Source organism: Gossypium hirsutum, chromosome D07, assembly GCF_007990345.1.
Source record: "Gossypium hirsutum isolate 1008001.06 chromosome D07, Gossypium_hirsutum_v2.1, whole genome shotgun sequence".
Classification (NCBI taxonomy): domain Eukaryota; kingdom Viridiplantae; phylum Streptophyta; class Magnoliopsida; order Malvales; family Malvaceae; genus Gossypium; species Gossypium hirsutum.
The window spans coordinates 57,932,304-57,955,668 of NC_053443.1; the positions used below are offsets into that span (position 1 = coordinate 57,932,304).

The 23,365-nt window shown below is 37.1% G+C and overlaps 3 protein-coding genes across 9 annotated transcripts in view; 2 read left to right on the top strand and 1 right to left on the bottom strand.

Moving 5' to 3' along the window:
• Positions 1 to 342: 342 nt before the first annotated feature.
• On the top strand, positions 343 to 5,000 carry LOC107926534 (pescadillo homolog). Its single transcript, XM_016857412.2, has 13 exons — positions 343 to 565; positions 670 to 755; positions 1,267 to 1,515; positions 1,603 to 1,728; positions 1,848 to 1,932; positions 2,046 to 2,156; positions 2,542 to 2,635; positions 2,784 to 3,046; positions 3,197 to 3,304; positions 3,401 to 3,522; positions 3,769 to 3,988; positions 4,118 to 4,312; positions 4,680 to 5,000. Exons 1-13 carry the CDS (start codon positions 536 to 538, stop codon positions 4,788 to 4,790), a joined length of 1,800 nt encoding a protein of 599 aa, XP_016712901.2. The 5' UTR covers positions 343 to 535; the 3' UTR covers positions 4,791 to 5,000.
• A 944-nt stretch (positions 5,001 to 5,944) lies between these two features.
• LOC107926441 (40S ribosomal protein S17) lies at positions 5,945 to 6,650 on the top strand. The gene has a single exon (XM_016857293.1). It carries the CDS (start codon positions 6,031 to 6,033, stop codon positions 6,457 to 6,459), a length of 429 nt encoding a protein of 142 aa, XP_016712782.1. The 5' UTR covers positions 5,945 to 6,030; the 3' UTR covers positions 6,460 to 6,650.
• Positions 6,651 to 7,342: 692 nt separating this feature from the next.
• LOC107926439 (titin) overlaps positions 7,343 to 23,365 on the bottom strand; it is a 34,820-nt gene continuing 18,797 nt past the window's right edge. For 3 of the 7 annotated variants that reach the window (XM_041098035.1, XM_041098036.1, XM_041098030.1), the window contains 24 exons: positions 22,103 to 23,344; positions 21,875 to 21,979; positions 21,575 to 21,733; positions 20,419 to 21,387; positions 18,517 to 20,235; positions 18,321 to 18,437; positions 17,798 to 18,013; positions 17,132 to 17,716; positions 16,910 to 17,032; positions 16,703 to 16,828; positions 16,116 to 16,364; positions 15,912 to 16,031; positions 13,456 to 15,822; positions 13,225 to 13,350; positions 13,016 to 13,141; positions 12,433 to 12,672; positions 12,241 to 12,357; positions 9,930 to 12,143; positions 9,722 to 9,823; positions 9,526 to 9,639; positions 8,777 to 9,406; positions 8,532 to 8,645; positions 8,336 to 8,446; positions 7,343 to 8,145 (listed from right to left, as the gene is read on the bottom strand). In XM_041098035.1, coding sequence (XP_040953969.1) covers positions 7,588 to 8,145; positions 8,336 to 8,446; positions 8,532 to 8,645; positions 8,777 to 9,406; positions 9,526 to 9,639; positions 9,722 to 9,823; positions 9,930 to 12,143; positions 12,241 to 12,357; positions 12,433 to 12,672; positions 13,016 to 13,141; positions 13,225 to 13,350; positions 13,456 to 15,822; positions 15,912 to 16,031; positions 16,116 to 16,364; positions 16,703 to 16,828; positions 16,910 to 17,032; positions 17,132 to 17,716; positions 17,798 to 18,013; positions 18,321 to 18,437; positions 18,517 to 20,235; positions 20,419 to 21,387; positions 21,575 to 21,733; positions 21,875 to 21,979; positions 22,103 to 23,344 — 12,549 coding nt within the window. In that variant the 3' untranslated portion in view covers positions 7,343 to 7,587. The remainder of the gene's footprint in view (positions 8,146 to 8,335; positions 8,447 to 8,531; positions 8,646 to 8,776; positions 9,407 to 9,525; positions 9,640 to 9,721; positions 9,824 to 9,929; positions 12,144 to 12,240; positions 12,358 to 12,432; positions 12,673 to 13,015; positions 13,142 to 13,224; positions 13,351 to 13,455; positions 15,823 to 15,911; positions 16,032 to 16,115; positions 16,365 to 16,702; positions 16,829 to 16,909; positions 17,033 to 17,131; positions 17,717 to 17,797; positions 18,014 to 18,320; positions 18,438 to 18,516; positions 20,236 to 20,418; positions 21,388 to 21,574; positions 21,734 to 21,874; positions 21,980 to 22,102; positions 23,345 to 23,365) is intronic. The other 4 variants (XM_041098034.1, XM_041098033.1, XM_041098031.1 and 1 more) reach the window with 4 other exon arrangements.

Sequence of the window (23,365 nt, forward strand, 5' to 3'; positions counted from 1 at the left end):
AACTATGGTTGAAGTTACTAAAAATAAAGAAAGAAGGATAAGAAATAAAAATGGAAAAAAAGAGAAAGAAATAGGGAAAAATAATAAATAATAAATAATGTAAGATAATAATGTGATCGGACCCACAACTTTTAACTAATTTTTTTAAAAAGTTTATGTTATAGAGCTGCTTATGCTTTAACTAAAAAACAAATTCGGATAGTTTAGTGATTAAATTAAATGTTTTTATAGTTTGATGATTAAAATAGAAATATACAAAAAGAAATAGTGACTAATAGGATAATTTACCCTTAAATAAAACTTTAAGACATAAGCGAAATAATCTAAAGTTATTTGGGCCACACAGTTATAGTCCGCTTGCAAGAAAAACCTAAGCCCATGAAAGGAGAATCCTACCCGGATAGCCGTCATCGTTTTCAAAATCCTATATTTATCTAAAGCTTAAACCCTAAGTGTTACTTCTGCCTTTTTGCGCCTCTCCCTTTTTTTTGTTGGCTTTCTTGGTTCTCAGTTTCCCAATTCTATCCACAGTAGTATGGGGAAACCAAAGCACTACCGACCCCCGGCAAGTTCTTTTGAACTTTATTGCTTTCAAATTGGCGATTTAAATTTTCAAATTTGACTTATTGTAAGGATTTTTTTCTCATAATTTATGGTGAAATTTTACAGGGAAAGAAGAAGGAAGGAAATGCTGCGAGATATGTGACGAGGTCACAAGCTATTAAAATCCTTCAAGTTAGCCTTTCGGATTTCAGGTTCATCTCTTCTTTCTCACTTTTATTAATTATTATTATTATTATTTAAGCTTCCTTTATTTGCCTTATTTTATCATTTTTTTCATGTTGTTTTTAGTTTCGAAGATTAATTAGCTAAGAATTTGAAACTATTGAGCTTCGTTAAGCTGAGATTAGTTCATCAGGTAGCAGTTAGTTACTACTTTTGCTAAGCAGTTAGTTGCTACTTTTGCTAACTGTTTTTTGCTCACTGAAGCAAAGAGAAGAAGTGTGTACGGAAAATATTCTTATTGCTAGCTTTTTGCTTCAGGATGAGTTTATTACTATGTTCATTTTATGTTATTATATTTTAAAGCTATTTTTTTTAATTGATATTATTTTGCTTTTATTATTATTATTATAAAAAATCGAGGATTTTAGTAAGAAAACATCAAAAAAAGCCTCAACCAAATGAAACGCGTATTGATGGGATTTGTTATTTTTTATTAAATATGGTTGGCTTCGTTTTGCTTTAATGGATTTAATATTGCAGGAAATTATGCATCCACAAAGGAGTATTTCCGAGAGAGCCAAAGAAGAAAGTGAAAGGAAATCATCATACTTACTATCACTTGAAGGATGTCATGTACATTCTTCATGATCCACTACTTGAGAAGTTTAGAGAAATAAGGGCATATCAAAGGAAGATAAAGAAAGCTAAGGCTAAAAAGAATGATGAGTTAGCAAAGCTTCTTCTATCTCGTGCACCTTCTTACAGACTTGATATGGTCATCCGTGATAGGTTTGTGAAACAATCTTTGTATGTTTTATTTCCTCTCGTTGGTAGTTGTATGAATTCTGTAGTATCTAAATGTGTTTGGTATTTTAGGTATCCAACATTTATTGATGCACTTAGAGATTTGGATGATCCTCTTACAATGGTGCACCTGTTTGCAATGTTGCCTGCCATTGATAGGCTTAAAATTGAAGTGAAGCGCATTCATAACTGTCGAAGGTTGGTGGGTTTTTCATTATTATTGAGAAATAAAACAAGAAGAGAGCGATTGATGGTTACCTTACTTCTAGAATCTCATCAGTTGCATCTTTGTCTTGCTATTCTCGGTCCTTTTTCAGGTTGTGTCATGAATGGCAAGCCTACATTTCTCGAACACATAAATTGCGGAAGGTTTTTGTGGCTGTAAAGGGTATATATTACCAGGTACTGGGACCTTATGTTGCTGTTAATTGTAATTATTTTTCCTGCCAGCTATTATACAGTTTCTACCTTCTCTATTATGCATGTTGCTTAAGGTTACTCTCTTCCCCATGCAGGCTGAGGTTGATGGTCAAAAAATCACATGGTTAGCACCACATGCACGGCAACAAGTATTGACTGATGATGTTGACTTCAATGTCATGCTAACATTTTTGGAATTTTATGAGGTTACATCTCTCTCTCTCTCTCTCTCTCCATGTGTCCTAGTTTGTAAACAGATATAGAATCTTTTTATTAATGAGCAAGGACTGTCATAGTCAGAAAGGTGGAAGGTGTGTCATGAAGTCTTAGAAACATAGGTAAAATAAGCTTTTAAGCTGAGCATGAAGGAGAAGCTGTTAGTTGTTGTTCTTGTTATGTTATTTTTATTTTACCTTTTTAATTTTAGATTACCTATCAATTTAAGTCATGTTTTCCACGTATATTGCTTTGCTACTTTTATGATAAGTTTGTAAATTGTTTCAAGCTACTTTATCGCCAGCTGTTGTTATCTGCTAGTTACTTCAATTTATTGGCTTTTATTTCTTTTTCATTTATATATTTTGAGTGCAGGCACTTCTTGGCTTTGTCAATTTTCAACTTTATCATTCTATAAATGTGAAGTATCCTCCTATTTTGGATCCCCGGTTGGAGGCTCTGGCAGCAGGTTTGCTGTATTGCTTTACTTTTTGTAATGACACTTGCATGGTTCAGAATTATATGCAGTTTTAAGTGCTGACTATGAATTATTCTTGTAAATTTCTTCCTCTTGGATGTATATGAAAATATTAATCTTCTGTTTCTGAATACTGCAGATCTCTATGCATTATCAAGGTATTTTGATGCTAACCACAGAGCTGCTATTCAAGAACCTCAAGTTGCTGGTTCATCTAGATCGGAGCAAGAGCAGGAGGAGTCTGACTTACGACTTGCTCAACTTCAGCATCAACTGCCTGCCAACGAACCTGGTGCACTAATGCACCTTGTTCAAGATGCATCCAGTGAAATTGAGGAAGACGAAACTACAAGGAACTGTAAAAATCTTTTTCAAAATAAGAAAATTTTCTTGAGTCGTGAGGTGAGATCAATTCTTCCGGGCTGAAGTTCTATATCAAGTCTGTGAAGATTTGCTTCATTTTGTTCAACAGAAGCAGTACACTAAGTGGCTTTGATTTCTTTAGATTAGTTCATTTCTGTTGGAATAGTTCCTAATACTCCTTGTATTCAGGTTCCAAGAGAATCCCTGCTTTTTGTCATTCCTGCTTTTGGAGGTATTGTTTCTTGGGAAGGAGATGGAGCTCCATTCGCCGAATCTGATGATAGCATCACTCATCAGGTGCGCCAATAAACAGAACATTTGTGAGGTTTGCAGGTACCTGGTAATTTTGGTTTTGGAGCCTTCCTTTTTTACTTGATGTTTTTGTTTGTGTAGATTGTGGACAGACCAACCCAGGGACATGTATATCTTTCAAGAGAATATGTTCAACCTCAGTGGGTTTATGACTGTATAAATGCACGGATCATCTTGCCAACTGAGCCATATATGGTTGGGAGGTAAATTTTTGGAACTTGCTCTTGAAATATCTATTTTAATCACTGTGTTTTAACTTTTTTCTTTTGTTTTGGTTCAGTTTATGCTTTCCGGTTCTCATTTTCTAATTTGGTTTCTTCATTTATATAATTTGGTGTGTGCATACCCCCTTGAATCAATATGAATAATTTAATTGCAATTGAAGCTTGAATATTGTCATTTCATGTCAATGCCATCGGTGTTTGATATTGCCATCTTCCTGTCAATAGGGACCCACCTCCACATCTGTCGCCTTTTGTTGATGATGAGGCTGAAGGTTATGTTCCTGATTATGCCAAGACCATTAGACAACTACAGGCTGCTGCAAAAAGTGATATTCAACCTTTGCCTGGCACCGGAAATGATGAGTTGGATAACTCTCAAAATATGTTGGCAGAAGGGTTTATCTATAGAACAGAGGCTATGGAAGCTGCTGAGAAGAAGCAAGAGGTATGTTGTGCTGGATTTCTAGAAAATTCAATACACGATGGACATTCAAAAATTATATTGCTTTTACGTGGGAAATCCTAGGAAGTTCACTTATGCATTTACTGACTTAATGGTTTTATATTTTTGCAGATGATGTTTCTCGAGAAGCAGTATCATAATGAATTGAAAATGGAACTTCAGGGTGTCTCAAGTATAAATAAGCTGAACTCTGAGGACACCGAGTCTAAAGAACAATCTCTTCCTGATGTAGAAGAGCAAAGTGCCGAGGACCCATCAAGACTCATGATGTCTCGTAAAAAGAGGGGGCTTTATAAGGCCATTGAGGTAACTTCATTAACCTTCTTATCATAGCTTTGAGCACCCAACTTTCCATGTTATCATAGTTTTGTTGTAGTTGATCTATCGATTGGGAAGTTTGCCGGCATAGATATGGTTTTCGTCTTAGTAGTTCCCAGCAGGCAATAGTTTATTAATTTAAAGTGTTTTTTCTCTGGTTTGGAGAAAAAAGGGAAGGGGATGATCCGACATAGGCATGTTTCGATCTTTTTATAGTTTTTCCATATATGTGAAAGATCATAGCATTGCCCATGTTTGAACGTGTTGGACACATGAGAAAAAAAAAGGAAGAGTTTCACATTATGAATCGATGTTTCATCTTTGGTTTGACTTGATTGTATTTTGATTTGGTCAGATGGGCAAGCAACAGAAGAAGGAGCGTGTTGAAAAACTCAAGGAGCGGAAGAGGAATATTGAAGCAGCTCAGAAATCTGAGAAGAAACATAAAAAAGCTCAAGTTTCTTGAGGTTTTTATTTTTATGTTTTTGGTAATATTGTTTTATGACAAAGCTAGTCAAGGTTGATAGTGATTGTAAGTTTAGAGTTGCGCCAATTATTGGTGTAAATGGCTAAAATTTTGTCTAGTTATGGTTTAAAGTTATTGAGATTTGGAATGATAAAAAAACAAAAACTGGGTTCATCATAATATATTCATATCTATCTTGCAGTCCCAAAATTAGAGAATCAAAAGGTTCCTATTGGTATAATTACATACAAGCTCTTGATGTCGAGGGTAAATGAACAATTTCCACTAATCACAGCCGAAGCTAAATATTTCCAATAATGAAAGAGAAAATGAAGAAAAATCAAAGCTAAATATTTTAATAAAATAAATCTTGGAAAGGAGAAATTAAATAGCTTTATGCATCCTTACGGCCCCGATGGAACGTAGCTGGAGTCAACGGTTTGGTCAGAAGGTCAGCGAGCTGATTTACAGTATGTAGATGCGAAACTTCAACTTTCGAATAGGTTAGATTGGAAATTCGTTTAAAATGATTAAAAAATCAGTTAAATTATTTTTTAAATTTTTAATAAATTTTTAGTCGAATTCGCTGAATTATCAAGCTAATAAACTGGTGGCTTGATTGGTTTAACCATTAATTTAATTTGAAAAACATTAATGATAACGTGTTTCACTCAACTATGAAAGACGGGATTGGCACAAATGTAAATGGTATTGATATTGTTATTTGTGACTTTTGAGAATAGTTGAAAGCTTCATTTCTATTTAATTTTTATATAAAGTTTTCATAAATATGTTTTTATGTACATTTTTTCATCTATAATCTAGTTAATAAAAATTGTGTTGATTGAGTCTCCGTTGCTATTGTAACAAATAGAATAACATAAGTTGATGTGCACTTAAACACGTTTTTATCCAGATTTAAGAATTGATGGAGAGGTTATAAGTACAAATAGGCATTGTTTAAAGAAATTTAAAATCAAAATTATATGTTACAAAAAAAATAATTTTTTATAAAATATTAAAATTTAGTGATGAAGTAAAATAATTGTGATGAGCCTAATATTCATCTAATTGGGCTCAACCAAACCCAAATAAAAAATAAATCTGAAGCCCAACCCAAAATTTCCTTCTCCATATATAAAATCCCTAACTTAAAAAACCTAACCCTGACCTTCACTTCCTTAGTTTCCTCTTAGCAAAGACTTCAGCCACCCACGCAGCCCCTTTACCGATCCAAACAATGGGACGCGTCCGTACGAAGACTGTGAAGAAATCGTCTCGTCAGGTAATCGAGAGGTACTACTCTCGCATGACGCTTGATTTCCACACCAACAAAAAGGTTATCGAAGAAGTAGCTATTATCCCATCCAAGAGGCTCCGGAACAAGATTGCTGGGTTCTCAACCCATTTGATGAAACGGATCCAGAAGGGTCCGGTTCGTGGCATTTCTCTGAAGCTTCAGGAAGAAGAGCGTGAGCGTCGTATGGATTTTGTCCCCGATGTATCGGCTATTGCTGTTGATTCAATAGAAGTTGATAAGGAAACCATTGATATGCTTTCACTTCTTGGAATGGCCGATCTTCCTGGGATTGTTAAGGTTGATCCGGTTGCTGTTCAGGTTCCTCAAGTCGGGTTCGGACGTGGTGGTGGACCCGGAAGGAGGTTTTAAGTGGTGGGTTTTCCATGGATATGATGGGTTCTTAATTTTAAGTTTGATATGTTTTCTTTTGGGATTTTGTGTTTTTGTTGGAACCATTTTAGTTATGTCTAATGCTACTGAAAATTTATTAAGTTTGATAAGAACTTCCTTTCGAAGGTTTTTGGAATGGGTAATATTTAGTTGTTAGCTTGTTTAATTAATTCCTATTGAGTTCATTTTCTCTTTGGAAATCATTTTATATTTCTAAGTTTGTTTTTAGCTTTTGAAAGATCGAAATGACGGGGTAAAGAGTATGAGTTCAAGCCCTCATTTGGCATTCAAATTCGGAGTTCCTTTTTAGGTTAATGAATCTCAATTCAGTTTATAGGGAATTTGTTTTCTATATTAAGTTCTTGTTTTGCAATTTTCAGTTGCAATTGCAATCAAGAAACTAAAAAGATGATCATTGCTTATTCAATTCTAGTGAGATATGATTCAATTCCATGTATTCAGATGGTCTTTGAAGTGTGCTCATAGGGAGTTTCTTTTCAATAAAAAGTCTCGTGTTCTGCAATTTTCAATGGAAATTGCAAGAAAGAGACTGAATATGATGTTCAAATAAAGTATGGTTCAATTCCACAGCTGCGCACAGCATCCATCAACTTGGAGTTAATATTATCCAACTTCCATGATCTTTGGAATCAAATTTTGTGTTGTCTTTATATTCCATGATCATGGTTGGATTAATATTACATATGGATAAATGCATGGAAGATGAACACTGGTTGGGTTGAGTAGTAAAGAGCTCAATATCCCTTAAGCAAGGTTAGGAAGGTTTTGGTTTTGAGTTTTTTCAATGGAGAAAATTAGGTGATGTAATCTTTAATGAACAAACTGATCGGCATAAATGTGATTATAGCAAGCTTAGAAATATTGCGACTTCGTAATACTCTGTTTTACAGTCATGCTTACTCTCCCAGTATTTTCATGAAAAAGTAACTTGAAACACCACTTTCTCAATATGCTGTAAAAATACTCCAAGCTTAAGCAAACAGTGCCATGAACATAAAACAATTTGACTGAAAACAAACCATTATTAGAAACCACCTAAGCATATGTGATTCTTTGTTGATTGACACAATTGGATTTGGATCATCCTCATTTCTTGCTCTCCTTTGGTGATATTGGTTTCGATTCTTTTGAATGAGATGATTTACCAGTAATTGCCTTCTTCATCTTGGAAATCGAATGCTTCACTTTCGATCCAACACCTGACAGTATGTTATGAGATTTTTTATGTGGTTTAATGCCAGGTTCTGTCTTACTGTTTTCATCACCTTCATCTTCATCTGTTTTTGCTTCTTCCTCTGGTGGTTCTTCCTTGTTTACCACTAGTTCCTTTTCTTCAATCACATTTTTAGCTCCTTGTAATTCTCTTGTGGATCGTTGGAGTAGGTCATACAATGATAGCTTAGCGGAATCCTCTGATTCAGGTTCCTCAGATTTTTCAGCACCTGCACTCTCTGGTCTTTTCTCTTTTCCGTTATCGGGTCCTGCTTCTGAATATATCTCTCGAGCATTTCTAGGTTCCAAATCTCCAACTACAACTTTGTCTGAGGTTTCAGAAGCTTCATCCTGCTGTTCTTTTGGAAACTGTTGCTTGCCAATTGAATTTGTTGTCTTTTTGCACTCAGTAGGATCTTTCTCTCCTGGAATCTGTTCGTCAAATGTTACATTAGTGATATATCTATGCTAGACATAGTATGTTATGTAATGACATGTTTAGACTCCATGGATGGACCTTGAAAAGGATTCTTTTAGAACCCTCTTAAACTACATTAAGCTTGAAGTTGTTTCATTGCCTTCTACTCATAATGTGATATCATTTTTCTTACTAGATTCTTACCTCCTCTACTATAGTGGCTTCTTTCATGTCATCCTTCACAGTTTCATCTTTAGCAACAGTCTCTTTCTCGATATTGTCGCTTGCAGCATCCTTTGGAGTTTCCAAGGTCGGCTGTTGTGAATTTAAGATTCAAGATCACAAGAGAAGAGGCAAGAAAAGAACCAAAGGATTATAGATGAGCATTTCGAGAACTGACCTTTTCGTTTTGAATTTCATATGTTGGGACTTCGAAGGTTTCTTTTGTTTTGTCTCCAGTATGTTCATCTTCTTTGCTGCCATCTTCAAAATGAGAAACCAGGTCCTCATTGATCTGTCATGATCGCTCCCATTGTTAGCAGTTGTTGAGTTCATATATAAAGTGTAAGAGCAAAACAAAAAGAAGAGAGAAAATGGAACGAGTGAAGAGTGCACGAAATTATTAAGGTTTAAATTGGATCTAACCTTTGTTTGTGGAGGTTGGATAACTATAGATTTTTCCTCCACAACAGATTTTAGCTCCTTTTTTTCTTCCTTCTCCGAGCATATATTGTCTCCAATCTTCGTATCTGAAGAATCTTTATCTCGAGTTTCCACTTCCATCTGTTCTTTTTCTTCTCCTGCATCTACTGGAGCTGGATATTTATTCTCTTGTTTGTCCACAAGAAGAAATCGGGAAGCATCAGTTTCATCTTTTGCTTCTCTCTCAATCATGTCTCGAGTCAATTGTGAAGTTCCTTTCGTGAAGCTTTCGACATGGTCAGATGATGATATCTTAGTCAAATCTTCCATGGATACAGACTCCTTGATTATTTCTTCACTTGAATTATTTGCTGTTTTTTCTCCAGCATGTTCTACTCCTCCTGAATAGATCTCTTTGACATCTTCGATTTCAGCCTTTTGCGGATCAACTCTGTCCTGCAAATCTATCCGAACATATTCCTCGATGACCAAACTTGTTATCTCCAAGTTCTCAATGTGATCAAATTCCCTTGGAATCTGCTTATCAGATGCTGTCTTTGTTGTTTCATCAGTCAGCTGAATATCATTGAGTATTTGATTGCCTTCTGCAATGGATATTTTGGAGCTTGATTCCTGATAAAAGATGAATGAAGAGCTGCTTAGATTCATGAAGTCAAACAAAACTGTTCTGTTTCCAACTAGAGTTTCATTTGCATAAAATATTAGGCAAAGTTCGAAAGGAGGGCTCATACTGTTGTGGTCTCAATCCCGACAGCTGAAGCTTGGCTTCGATCCTCAACAACTGCATTTTTTATCTGCTTTTCGATTATCTCATTCTCACTGGTCTTTTGAGCTTCCACAATGAGCTGTTATAGATCAAAGGTTCAATTTAGATACTAAAAAACATGAGCGAATATGGTGAACAAAGTTTAGTTTCGGTTTCCTGACCTCTTCAAATGTATTGTCTTCAATCGGTTCATCCTTACCCACATTTTCTCTTGCCTCATCTTTGATCGGCCCTTCTGAATGGGAAGTCGAATAAGATGCAACCTGTTGATTTTGGCCACTCAGTTATTGGTTATAGAAGACAATAATAGAAAGGAGAATGAATAAGAAATACATGCAATTATTAAGGTTTTGATCTAGTATTGCTTACCTCTTCTTTTGAAACTTCATTCAGTATGATTTCATTTCCTTCATTTCTTTGCTCACACTGATTTTCTTCACCGCCTGTCCCATCTCTTGCTTTGACAATATTCTCTTTGATTGCAGCATCTTTTGTTTCTTCGTTGAGTAGTTCATTGTCAAAAGCCTTTTCATGTATCTCCCTTTTGAAATTCATAGCTTCTTCAACCTCTCCTTTTAGTTCCGGAATCTTCTCGTGACCCTCATCTTCTTTAAATTCTGTTTTATTCGTTTCATCTCGTTGGACCTCAGAAGGCAATACAGAGGTTGTGATATGAAGGTGGTTAGTTTCACCTCTCAAAATGGCTTCGGCTTCCTTTATCTTGTCCTTTTCCTGGCTTATCTTTTCCTCTTTCTTTACTCCATCAATGTGTCCATTTTTTGTTTCTTTTTCCTTCATATCATCCTCTTCGGTATTGTCAACTTCATTGACAGTTTTGTGCTTATACTCCTCAGATTGCAATGTGGCAACCAAATTTGAAATTTGCTCCTCGGGTTTCTCTGTTGCGGTAGTCTGAGAAGTAGCACTATCATCTACTGCAAGAGCTTCATCCTCCTTAAGCTGTTCCTTTTGCAAGGTCACATCATCTCTAGTATCACGTTGTAGGAATTTTGCTTCCTCCATTTTCTTACTTTCTATCTTCTCGGCTGTACCAGCAGTCATTTCATCTTCTTTGACAGCTTCTAGCCCAATGGACCTTTGCTTTTGTGAGCTTATCTCTACTGTAATCTGTGCATCAGAAGCATCTTCTTCTGTCTTGATTTTTATGATTTCCCCTTCGCTCGTTTTCTCATCTTCTGTCTCCTTAGTTTCAGGCTCACCAGGTCCTTCCTTTTCAAGCATTTCAGGTTGCTTCACCTTTTCTTCTTCTTTGCTGGCATCAGCTTCATGCTTTGGGTTCTGAACAGGGAATTCTAAATACAAAGATTGTTCATTTGATTCCTCCATTTGAAGAGCTTGAGCAGCAGCAGTTTCATCCTTTGTTGCATCATTAAGCTCCTGAAACTCTTGTTTTTCTAAGCATGTCTCAGCTTTTTTCTTTGCATCAGAAGGATCTTCTGAAATCTTGTCCAGACTCATGTCTGCTTCATTTATTTTCTCTTCTTCTGTCTTTTCAGCTTTGCTCACATTTTCTTCCTCCTCCGAAACTAATGGAGAGCTTGTAGTCTTCTCCTCTGGTTTATTAGTCTCAAGAGTCTGCTCACCAGTTATTTCATCTCCTGCAACAGCATCTAGCTTTGTGGGTATTTCTTCCTTTGTTTTGCCATATTCTATCTCCTCATTTATGGCTCCAGTTCCATGTTCGCTTTCCTTGGAAGCCAATGTTGAAAATATAGTTTGAATTTTCTCCTCTGGTTCCTCATTAGGAAGACCCTTATCAGCAATTGTGTCTACTGCTTTAAGCTCTCCTTGTTCTTTATTTGGCAAGCATACCTCTTCTATTCTCTTTGTGTCAGAAGAATCTTCTCGGCTCTCATGTTTTATTTCAGCATCCTTCTGGATCTCTTCTTCAATATTCTCAATCGGGTTTGCAATTCTGATATTTTCACCCTCAGAAAGCAATGTGCAAGCAGAACTTTGAAGTTGCTCATCCGGTTTCTCTTCAGTGTCTTCAGTTTTATTGGCTTCCAGTTCTGCTGTTGGGCCTTTCTCAGGTTCAGCAACCTGATCTTTGTGCATGTAAAGTGCATCAGCATCTCTTTTGATTACCTCCACTTCATTGTTGTCATTAAGTGGGATTTCAAGTGCCAAGTCGGAGGATATATCTTCAAGCTGCCCCATCTCTACTTCTTTAGTCTCTTGATTGGCACCACCTTTAATGGTTTCTAGACCCATCTTGAATGAGCTGATATTCAATGTATTTATGAGCTCCTCCTTCACAGCATCGTTTAAGCTCGTCTGTGCTCTTAAGTCTGTCACAACTTCAATATGACTCTCTTCATGGCAGAGTTTCAAGTCGTCGATAATATCAGCTTTTTCTTCTGCTTCTCTATCTTCACTGGACACTTTTGCAGGATCTGTGGACTCTTCACCCTGTCTCCTTTCTTCTAATTCTTCTATAATGTGGGATCCTTCTTTGTCATGGGTTGATTTTCTTTCAACCTCTGTTTGTTCTGCTTCTATGTGCTCTCTGGACTCAGCTTCCTTGATACATTCAGTTGAGACTGAATTGTAGTCTTTTGCCTGTTAACACATAGTTAAAATGTTTGAGATTTTGACACATAAAAAGAACTATTTTAATAGAAGTATATAACTATTTATTAAGAATTACTGAGATGACCTTATTTGCTTCATCTCCTCTTGATACTGGAGGAAGTTCATTTGTACTACTTTCTTCCTCCATGACATGTTCTTTGATGGCTTCACTACCATCAGCTTTCTCGACTTCCTTATCAACCTGCCAACAATGATAATGTAACTGAAATGCACCTTGAATAAACATGAAGACAAAATATCTCTACAAGCTCTTTACCTTTTCAGACAAAACGACAACCTTGGTAACCTCGTTTTCATTTTCTTCTCTGTTAATATAGTCTTCATCCTTCAGTTTGTGTTTCAGTTCCTCTGTAATATGTTCCTTGGTTTCTTGACTGGTTTCATCATCTTGGCTCTTGGTGTCTTCAGGGATTGTTTCATTACTTTGGTCTTCAGCCACGGGTTCCGAGTCAGATTTGGGCTTTTCTTCAAAACCTGCTAGTGCTGGCTCAACATTCTGTTCGAAATTAATGCATTAGTCGAGGGCTTGAGAAATCTGCTACTTAAATGAAGAGAAGCAATTGAATGGTGATAACTGATATGAACAAACGAACAAGATTAGACATACTATACAACTATGTTTTTCCATTATCGTATACATATGAAGTTTTGGTTTTTGTTTTCTATTGATAATTTGATTTGACGAGGTTCTTCATTGAGTTAACCATGTTCTATACTAAAATCTGAATCCAGTTTGTCATTGGAACGTGAATTCAACAAGTCTGTTGCAGTCTCTATTACATTTACATTTGCATAAAATATTACGCTAACTTTGAAAGGAGGGTTGAAAGTAGTCTGACCTCTTCTGTTACTGTTATAGTTTCAATCCTGGAAATTGAAGCATGGCTTGGATCCTCAAAAGTTTTATCTTTAATCTGGTTTTCAATTATCTCAATTTCACTGGTCTTTTGAGCTTCCTGAACGAGCTGTTATAGATTAAATATTCAATATGTATATATAAGAGAAAAAAAATGGAAGATGAACAAAGTTATAGTTTCTGTTTCCTTACCTCTCCATATGTCTTGCCTTCAGTCGGGTTTTCCTTTACCTCATCTTCCCCAGAGCCATCTGTAATCAGATCTTCCGAACAAGAAGTTGAATAAGTTGTTTCAGTAAGTTTCTTGTTCTTTGTGACCTGTCAAGTTTGACCCTTAGTTAATAGTCATCTAGATAATAATAGAAACGAGAATACATAGAAAATAGATGAAAAATTTATGATTTTTGAGCTAGTATTGGTTACCTGTTCTACCGAAACTTCATTCAGTGGGATTTCATTTCCTTCATTTGTTTTCTCACACTGGTTTACTTCACTCCCTGACCCATCCCTTGCTTTGGCAAGATTCTCTTTGATTGCAGCATCTTCTATTTCAGTGAGTAATTCATTGTCTAAAGCCTTTTCGCATGTATTTGCTTTGAAATTTGAGGCTTCCTCAACCTCTCCCGTTTTTTCTTGAATCTTCTCGGGACTCTCATCTTTCGATTCCATGTCATTCATTTCATCTCCTTGGACCTCAGAAGGCAGTGCAGATGTTGTGATATGAAGGTGATCATTTTCAGCTTCCAACACGGGTTTGGCCTCCTTTATCTCATCCTTTTCTGTGCTTATCTCTTCCACTGTCTTTACTCCATCAATTTCTCCAATTTTTGTTTCTTCTTCCTTCATATTCTCTTCTTCAGGCTTGTCAACTTCATTGATGGTTTCGTGCTCATGCTCCTCTGATGGCAATGTGACAACAGGATTGAGAATCTTCTCCTCAGGTTTCTCCGTTGGAATAGTCTGCGACGAATTATTATTTTCTGCTGCAAGAGCTTCATCTTCCTGAAGCAGTTCCTTCTGTAAGATCACATCTTCTCCATTATCTTGTGAGAATTCTGCTTCGCCTTTTTTCTCACTTTCTATCTTCTCAGCTGTACCAGCAGTTGCTTCGTCTTCTGCAAAAGCTTCTAGCTTGAGAGAGCTGTCCTTTTGTGAGCATATCTCTGCTGTTGTCCTTGCATCTGAAGCATCTTCTTCAGTCCCATCTTTTATGATTTGCCTATCGTTTGTTTTCTCATCTTCTTTCTCCTTTGTTTCATGCTCTAGCATTTCACTAGTTATAGCAGTGGCTGAAATAGAAAGTTGCTTCTCTGAGGAAGACTGACCAGAAGCAATTTCTTTTTTTGTAACTAACTGAAGCTCATTTAGCTCTTCTGTTACTCCAGCTGATGAGTCTTCATGGTTCCCATCGTGAAGCTTTTCGGTTTCTTTCCTTTTTTCTTTGTTTGCTTCAATCTCTTGTGATTCCTCTGTTAATGAAGCCTGAGCAATAATGGTTTCTTGATCTATAACAGCTTTAGGCTCCTGAGGTCCTTCCTTTTCGAGAAGTTCCACTTCCTTCACCTTTTCCCCCTCTTCTTCATTGGCCTCAGCTCCATGCTTTAGGTTCTCTTCAGTCAATTCTGAGGAAGACTGACCAGAAGCAATTTCTTCTCTAGTAACTAATTGAAGCTCATTTAGCTTTTCTGTTTCTCCAGCTGACGAGTCTTCACGGTTCCCATCGTCAAGCTTTTTGGCTTCTTTCCTTTTCTCTTCGTTTGCTTCAATCTCTTGTGATTCTTCTGTTATTGAAGCCTGAACTATAATGGTTTCTTGATCCATAACAGCTTCAGGTTCCTGAGGTCTTTCCTTTTCAAGAATTTCCACTTCCTTCACCTTTTCTTCCTCTTTTTCATTGGCCTCAGCTCCACACTTTAGGTTCTCGACAGTCAATTCTGAAGGCAAAGATTGCTCACTTGATTCCTCCACTTGGGGACATTGAGTAGTGGCAGTTTCATCGTTCTTAGCATCGTCAAGCTCCTGGATTGCTTCTTTTTCTGAACATGTCTCTGCTAATTCCTTTGCATCAAAAGGATCTTCTGAGATCTTCTCTGAAGTGTCTGCTTCACTTAATTTATCTTCTTCTATCTTCTTAACCGAGCTTACATTTTCTTCCTCCTCCTTAGAAACCAATGGAAAGCTTGTGGTCCCCTCCTTTGGTATTTTAGTCTCAAGAATCTGCTCACCAGTTACTTCTTCCAACTTTTCCACACTTAGGCCATTCTCGGCTTCAACAATCTGATCTTTGGGCATGTAAAATGCCTTGAGATCTCTCTCAGTAATCTCTGCTTCATCATTGTTGTTAGTTGGGGCTTCTGGTGCCAAGTTGGAGGATGTTTCTTCAAGCTGCACCTTCTCTATTTCTTTGGTCTCTTGATTAGAATCACTTTCAATGGTTTCTAAACTCATCTTGACTGAACTGATATTTGCTGTATTTACAAGCTCCTCATTCACCTCAGTGTTGTTTAAGCTTGTCCCTGCTATTACTTCTGTCACAGCTTCAATAGGACTTTCTTCATGACAAAATTTTGAGTCATCAATAATCTCCTCGATTTTTTCTTCTTCTCTGTCTTCACCGTGCTCCTTTATAGGGTCTCTGGAATCTTCGTCCTGTCTCCTTTCTTCTATTTCTTTCGTAAGGTCGGATCCTTCTTTGTCATTGGTCGAATTTTCTTCAACCTCTGCTTTTATCTGCTCTTTGGACGCAGCTACCTTAATACATTCAGTTGAGACGGCACTGTAGTCTTTGACCTGTCAGTACGTAGTTAAGATGTTTGAGAATTTGGCATATCAAAAGAGCTATTTGAGTATAAGTATTAATTGTGAATCACTTATCTAACCTCATTAGTTGCTTCGTCTCCTTTTGATACCGGATGAAGTTCATTTGTGCTACTTTCTTCCTCCATGACATGTTCTTTAATCTCTTTAATACCATCAACTTTCTCAACTTCCTTATCAACCTGCCAAAAATGAATATTTTTCAGTATAACAAAGAAATCTCCTTTAATAATCATGTAAGCAGAATATTCAGAAGTGTTCTTTACCTCTTCAGACAAAATTACAGCCTTCGTAACCACGTTCGTGTTTTGTTCACCGCTGATGCTGTCTTCATCTTCCAGTTTGTCTTTCAGTTCCTCTTTTATCTGTTCTTCAGTTTCTTGATTCTGAACACCAATGCTGGTTTCATCATCTAGGCTTTTGGTGTGTTCAGGGATTGTATCCTTACTTTGTTCTTCAGCCACTGCTTCTGTTTCAGATTTTGATTTTTCTCCAAAACCTGCTATTGCTACATTCTGTTTGAAATTGATACATTAGTTGAGGGCTGAAGAAACCCAGCTACTTAACTAAAGAGAAACAGTTGAGGTGATATGAACATTTGGACAAGGTTAGACATTATATACAACTTTATTTTCCATTATGGTGTATATATATAATTTTGGTTGTTGTCTTCTTCAATGATTTGATTTCATGACGTCCTTCAATGATTTATCACATTTTTGTACTAAAACCTGGAATCTCTTTTGTAATATGAACCGATTCATGGAATCGACTAGAAAGTTGCACACTTATACTTCCTATCTGCGTAAAACATTATGAAAGGTTTGAAAGGAGGATTCAATGGTAGGCTAACCTCTTCTGTTACCGATGTGGTTTCAATCTTGACAACTGAAGCTTGGCCTGGATCCTGAACAGTTTTATCTTTGATCTGGTCTTCAATTATCTCGCTTCCACTGGTCTTTTGAGTTTCCGCAATGAGCTGTTAAGGACAAAGCTTCAGTACAGATATTGAAAAGAAAGAATATGTAAGATGAACGAAGTTTGGTTTTCATTTCCTGACCTCTTCATATTTCTTGTCTTCAACCAGTTTATCCTTTAGCTCTTCTCCAGAGCCATCTTTGATCATCTCTTCCAAATGGGAAGTTGAATAAGATATTTCAGTAACTTCCTTGTTCTCCATAACCTGTCAATTTGCTCTCTCATTTAATAGTTTTCACAATAATAAATTTTAATTGCAAAGAAGTACGTGAAATTGTTAAGGTTTTGAGTTAGTTTTGCCTACCTCTTTGTCCAAATCTTTATCCTCCGTGATTTCATTTCCTTCAATTGTTTTCTCGCATTGATGTTCTTCACCCTCTGTCTCATCTCTTGCCATGACAATTTTCTTTTCGTTGGCAGCATCTTCTGTTTCAGTGAGTAATTCATTGTCAGAAGCCCTTTTACATGTCTCCTTGTTGAAATTTGAGACTTCCTCTATCTCTCTTGTTTGTTCTTGAATATTCTCTGTACTTTCATCTTCTTTCAGTTCTGTTTCCATTGTTTCGTTTTCTTTGACCTCAGAAGGCAATGTAGAGGTTATAGAATGAAGGTTATCTGTTGATGTCTCACCTGGAACAATATGAACTGCAGCTGCTCTATCTTCCAAGGCACCTTGAAGCTCTTTTGTGCTCTTTGATTGTGAGCTTTCTTCATCTTCAAATGATTCTGCTTTTATTTTCTGTTCTTCTATAACAGCTCCATGCTCCTCCAATTCCTTGGATATAACCTCACTAATAATTGTTTCACCTTCCAACATGGCTTCAGGTTCATTTGTGCTACTTTCTTCCTCCATGACCTGTTCTTTAGTATCTTCACTACCATCAGCCTGCTAAAGTTAACTTTTGTCAATCAACAGAAATAAATCTCCTTAAAAAGTCATATAGGCAAAATATTTATAAGTGTTCTTTACCTCTTCAGACACAACCTTTTTTGTGTTTTTGTCTTTGTTAACACTGTCTTCATCCTTAAGTTTGTTAACACTGTCTTTATTTTGGGCATCAGTGTTGGTTTCGCCATCTTGGCTCTTGGTGTCTTCAGGGATTGGTTCCTTGCTTCGGTCTTCAGCCACTGGTTCTGAGTCAGATTCGGGCTTTTCTTCAGAACCTGCTAGTGCTAGCTCAACATTCTGTATGAAATTAATAAGTTAGCCGAGGGCTTGAGAAATCCACTAAAATGAAGAGAAACAATTGAATGGTGATATGAACATCTGGACAAGGTTAGACACTTATAAAGTTTTGGTTTTTGTCTTCTTTCAATAATTTGATTTTATGAGGTTCTTCAATGAGTTAACTGTGTTCTATACTAAAACCTGAAATTCCTTTTGTCACTCACACAGATTCATAAAATTAACTAGACTGTTGCACAATCTGTTACGGTTACATTTGCATAAAATATTATGAAAAGCATGGAAGGAGGATTCAATGCTGTCTAACCTCTTCTGTTGCTGTTGCGGTTTCAATCCTGGCATCTGAAGCTTGGACTGGATCCTCAACAGTTTTATCTTCTATTGGATTCTCATTTTCACCGGTCTTTTGAGCTTCCAAGATGACCTGTTATAGATTAAAGCTTCACTACAGATATCAAAAAGCAAAAAACGAGTAAGATGAAGAAAAGTTTAGTAGTGCTTACCTTTTCTGTTGAAACTTCATTCAATATGATTTCCCCTGTCTCAGTTCTTGCTTTGACAAGTTTCTCGTGGATTGCAGCATCCTCTGTTTCATTTAGTAACTCATTTTCGGAAGCCTTTTCATGTATCTCCGTATTGAAATCGGAAGCTTCCTCAATCTCCCTTGTTTGTTCTGGAATCTTGTCGGGATTCTCATCTTCTTCCAGTTCTGTTTCCTTCCTTTCATCTCCTTGGACCTCAGATGGCAGCATAGAGGTTGTAAGATGAAGGTGATCTGTTGGCAATATGTCAGCAGGATTCGGAAGATCTTTGTGTTTTTCTGTCTGGATCACTTCCGAAGAAGCATTGTCATCTACTGCAAGAGCTTCATCCTCTTGAAGCCGGTCCTTCTGCAAGGATGCATCTTCTTCATTATAATCTTGTGTTTTCACACTTCCTATCATCTCATCTGTTATAGTTCTTTCACATTCCTCTTCCTTTGAAGGCAGGGCAGAGGTTGGATTCTGAATCTGTTCATCTGATGTCTTCTTAGTGAGAGTCTCACTGACTGCCATTTCATCTTCTGCAACAGCTTCTGGTTTGACAGACCTTTCGGTTTGTGAGCATATCTTTAATGCTGTCTTTGCCTCCTTAGCATCTTCTTGAATCTCGTTTCTTATGAGTTCCCCTTCGTTTGTTTTCTCATCTTCTTTTTCAGTGTCATCATTTTTACCATCATCAAGCTTGAGAAATTCTTCTTTTTCCAGGCATATCTCTGCCGTTGTATCTGCAACTGAAAGATCTTCTGAAATCTTGTCTGGAATCATGTCTGCTTCATATATTTTCTCTTCTTCTATGCATATATTTTCTTCATTGTCTTCCTCAAAAACCAATGGAGTGCTTGTAGTGCCCTCCTCTGGTTTATTTCCTGAGAGAGTCTGCTCACCAGTTACTACACCTCCTGTAAGAACATCTAGCTTAGTGGGTACTTCTCCCTTTGTTTTTCCATATTCTATCGCCTCACTGATGGCTCTGGTTCCATGCTCACTTTCCTCAGAAGGTAATGTTGAAGATGTAGTTTGAATTTGCTCCACTGGTCCATCAGTTAGAGGAGCCTGGTCAGCAATAGTTTCTTCTTCTGAGACTGCTTCTGTTTGTTCATTTGACAAGCATACCTCTTCTATTGTCTTTGTTTCAGATGAACCTCCTCGACATTCTTGTTTTATTTCATCATCCTTCTGCATCTCTTCTTTGATCTTTTCAACAGGACTTGCTTCAGTCTCAGAAAGAAATGAGCAATAAGAAGTTTGAAATTGCTCCTCAAGTTTTACTTCTAAAACAGTATTAGGGGAACCCATATGATCTATTTCCCCCAGTAGCTCAGCTTTTGAAATTTTGGAGGCTTCACTCTTTGTCTCTACAAGCTCATGGTCCTGGGTTAGGTTGTCCACCGTTTCTTCTCTTACTTCTGTTACTGCTCCAATACGACTCTCATTATAACACAAGTTTGAGTCATCAATTATCTCCTCAGTTTTCTCTTCTGCTTCTCGATCTTCGCTATGCAGACTTACAGGATCTCTGGACTCCTCATCCTGTCTCATTTCCTCGAATTCTTTGGTGATGTGGGATGCTTCCCCATCACTGGTTAAATATTCTTCAACCTGCAAGTTTTCTGCGACTATCTGCTCTTTGGTCTCGGCTTCCGTGACACATTCAGTTAGGACTGAACTGCAGTCATCCACCTGTGCATAAGGTAGTTAAAAAGTTTAACAATATGACATCAAAAATGTTATTTGAGTAACTATTCATTTTTAAGTGAAAAGTGTACTTATTCACTAACGTTTGATACTGATTTTCATATAATTACTTGATTTTGTTTATTAAGAAGAAAAAGAGTGAAAAGAGTAGAATAATTGTTCACTAACCTTTGCACTATAATTCGTGATAACCATCTCAGGAATCTGATTTTCTTTTTCCATTTCAGTCTCTTCCTTCAAGCTTTCCGGTTTTTCTATGTTCTTAGCAAAATTCTCTTCTCCTGTAGCCTTTTTGTCATCCTTGCTAGTACCCAAGGTTGCTTCCAAATCCATGGCTCCATCCAATGGCTTTCCATCTTCAAATTTTGATCTTTCCAGTCCTACATCTGATGAATTTTCAACTGGCAGTGTTTCCGCTTCGCATGCATGGGTTTGATTCTCTAGTTCTCTATGTTCTTCACCACTAGAGACATCGGTGACCTCTAGATTAGATTTCCCCGCCAACTGTTCCTCGACTTCATGTCCACTCTCATTTCCTGTATCTTCAGGCTTAGCTTTAGGGACATCTACTAACGGGCTATCTTCATTTTGAATTGATTTTTCATCCGTTATTTGTGGCACAGGAGTTTCTGAGTGCTCACAGGAACCCTGATCTTTTTCTGAAGTTTCATCAGTTATTTTCCTTTCTTCAATGAGTGTGGCCTCATATTCCTTCACTTCATCTCCTAATATTTCTTTCAAGGGAATCTCCTTGGTGGTCATCTCCATTTGATCTTCACTTCCCGCATTTGGAACTTTATCCTGCATTGCATCTTCTTCTTTCTCCATGTCCTTCTCGTGTGTTAGGTGAGAGTCCCCTGATTTCACATCAATTTCAGCACTGCATACACCACTCTCTTCATGTTCACTTCTTGCTAAGCTGTTCTCTTTGACGACAACAACATTATTTATTTCGTTCTTTCCCTTTTCGACTTCAGCATGAGCTTCAGTTTCCTTTATGTTTGTTTCTTCTGTTTCTGCTACACATGATGCTGAGGTTTCTTCTTCAATGTCCTTTTTGGACTCCTTGAGCTCAAGCGACAAACTACAGACATGGTCTTCTTTCACTTCTATTGGTGTTGTTTCTTGTTTTGACTCCTGTATAATATCAAACAGACTAGAATCATTATTTGGCTTTGCTGTTTCCTCTATGGACGCTGTTTCCTAGATGATTTAGCTACTAGCCTTTAAAACAATTGGATATTTATATTGATGGAAGATTGAGTTCAGAAACATTGAATAAGTGGAAAAGTTAAGATGTTAGTGAGTCATACTATCTACTTACCTCTGTTATCGAGACCACTGCTGCATTCTTCTCTTCTTCACCTTTTTCTTTCATCGTATCCGTCATTAGTGATGTCTGATCTTTCTTGTTATCTTCCTCCTCTAAAATTTGTTTTTCTGTATTCTCAATGGTGCCGTCTGGTTCCAGATTTTCAGAGACCTGAACAAAAAATAATATTGGGAGATTGGTGAAACGTGAAGGTTTTCAGCTTCCAACTTGATCTTACGACTTCCAAAGAAAAAAAAAACTTTATTTTGAGAACTAGGCTCTTCAAAGTTTTAGAAGTAACATGAATTTCACCTCTACTTCAGGTGTGGCTTCATTTTCATTTTCTTCTGTAGCTTTCAGTGAGTCATTGATGATAGCACATTCTTCCTTCACGATCAATGTTGGGCCTTCATGAACCTGCATGAAGAATAAGGTGTACTTTAATTAATAATTACAATGATGATCTCTGAAAGAGATTAAAATTGTTTTAAAAAAAGGTTTTAAACTGAGTTAGTATTCATTCATGCCCTAAATTTAGACCTCTTTGGTTTCTTCCTGATTTAAGTTATCTTCTACGTTCTCCATGGCATCCTTCGGTAGTGCACTTCTGTTCTCTGACTCCTGCAGTATACTCTCTTCTTTGTGTTCTAAAGCTTCATTTTCCACTGGTTCAACATTGGAGAACTTGTTCTGCTTTTCGTGCTCATTGTCCATTAGTTGTCCAACGAACGAGTCAGTAACATGTAAATCATCAGCATTCTCGTTTGAAATCTCAACTTCCACGGTTTCATTACTCTGACTTGCTTTAGGCTGTAGGTGGTCAGTTGGTGAGTCTTCCCTAGTTTCTCCCTCGGATCTCTCGTCATGGTCTTTGACTGATGTTGCTTCTGCGATGCTTGTGTTTGTTTCTGCAGTTTCGGCACAGATGGCAGTATTGACATCCTCAGAAACTGCATCTAAAGGACACATATGGTTCTCCTTTTCGGGTTCATTCTTTTGCTTGAAGCTCTCCTGGATTTCGTCCTTGTGGGAATTTTCCTCTTGATTCTTCTGTACGACAACAATATTTTCTACTTCACTAGTTTTTACTTCAGGCATTGGAACAATGGATTCCTCGTCCTTTCTCATTTCAGACAATCCCTTTGTTATGGCCAGCTCCTTGTCTGTCACCTGTATGACTCTCACGTCCGCCGCAATGTTTTCTGAGTGCCTGTGAGGATCTTGATCTTCTTCTGAAGTGTCCTCGGCTATTTTCCTCTCTTCAATGAGAGTCGTATCATATTTTTCCAAAGGCATAGTAGAATGTTCCTTAACATCATCTCCTAATACCTCTTTCAATAGAATCTCCTCGGAGGTCATTTCCATTTGATTTTCACTTCCTGTGTTTGGAAATTTATCCTGCACTCCATCTTCTTTTCGGGAAATCTCGATGTCCTTCTCACTTGTCACGTATGATTCTACTGATTTTACATCAATGTCTGCACTTTCTAAACCAATCCCTTCATCTTCACCATCAACAACATTATTTATTTCATTAATTTCCTCTTCTTCTGGTTCAGCTTTAGCTTCCTTTAAGTTTGTTTCTGCCGTTTCTGCTGCTTGTGATGTACAATCGAAATCAGCAGTATCGATGTGTTTGTTTACTGCTGTTTCTTCTTCAGTATCCATTTTGGACTCCTCGAGCTCAAATGAAGAGCTGCAGACAAGTTCTTCTTTGAAATCGATTATAGTTATTTCTTTTTCCGCTGTACCTGAAGCTGTAGTTTCTGATCCTCTACAAACCTGCAGGATATACAAAATTTC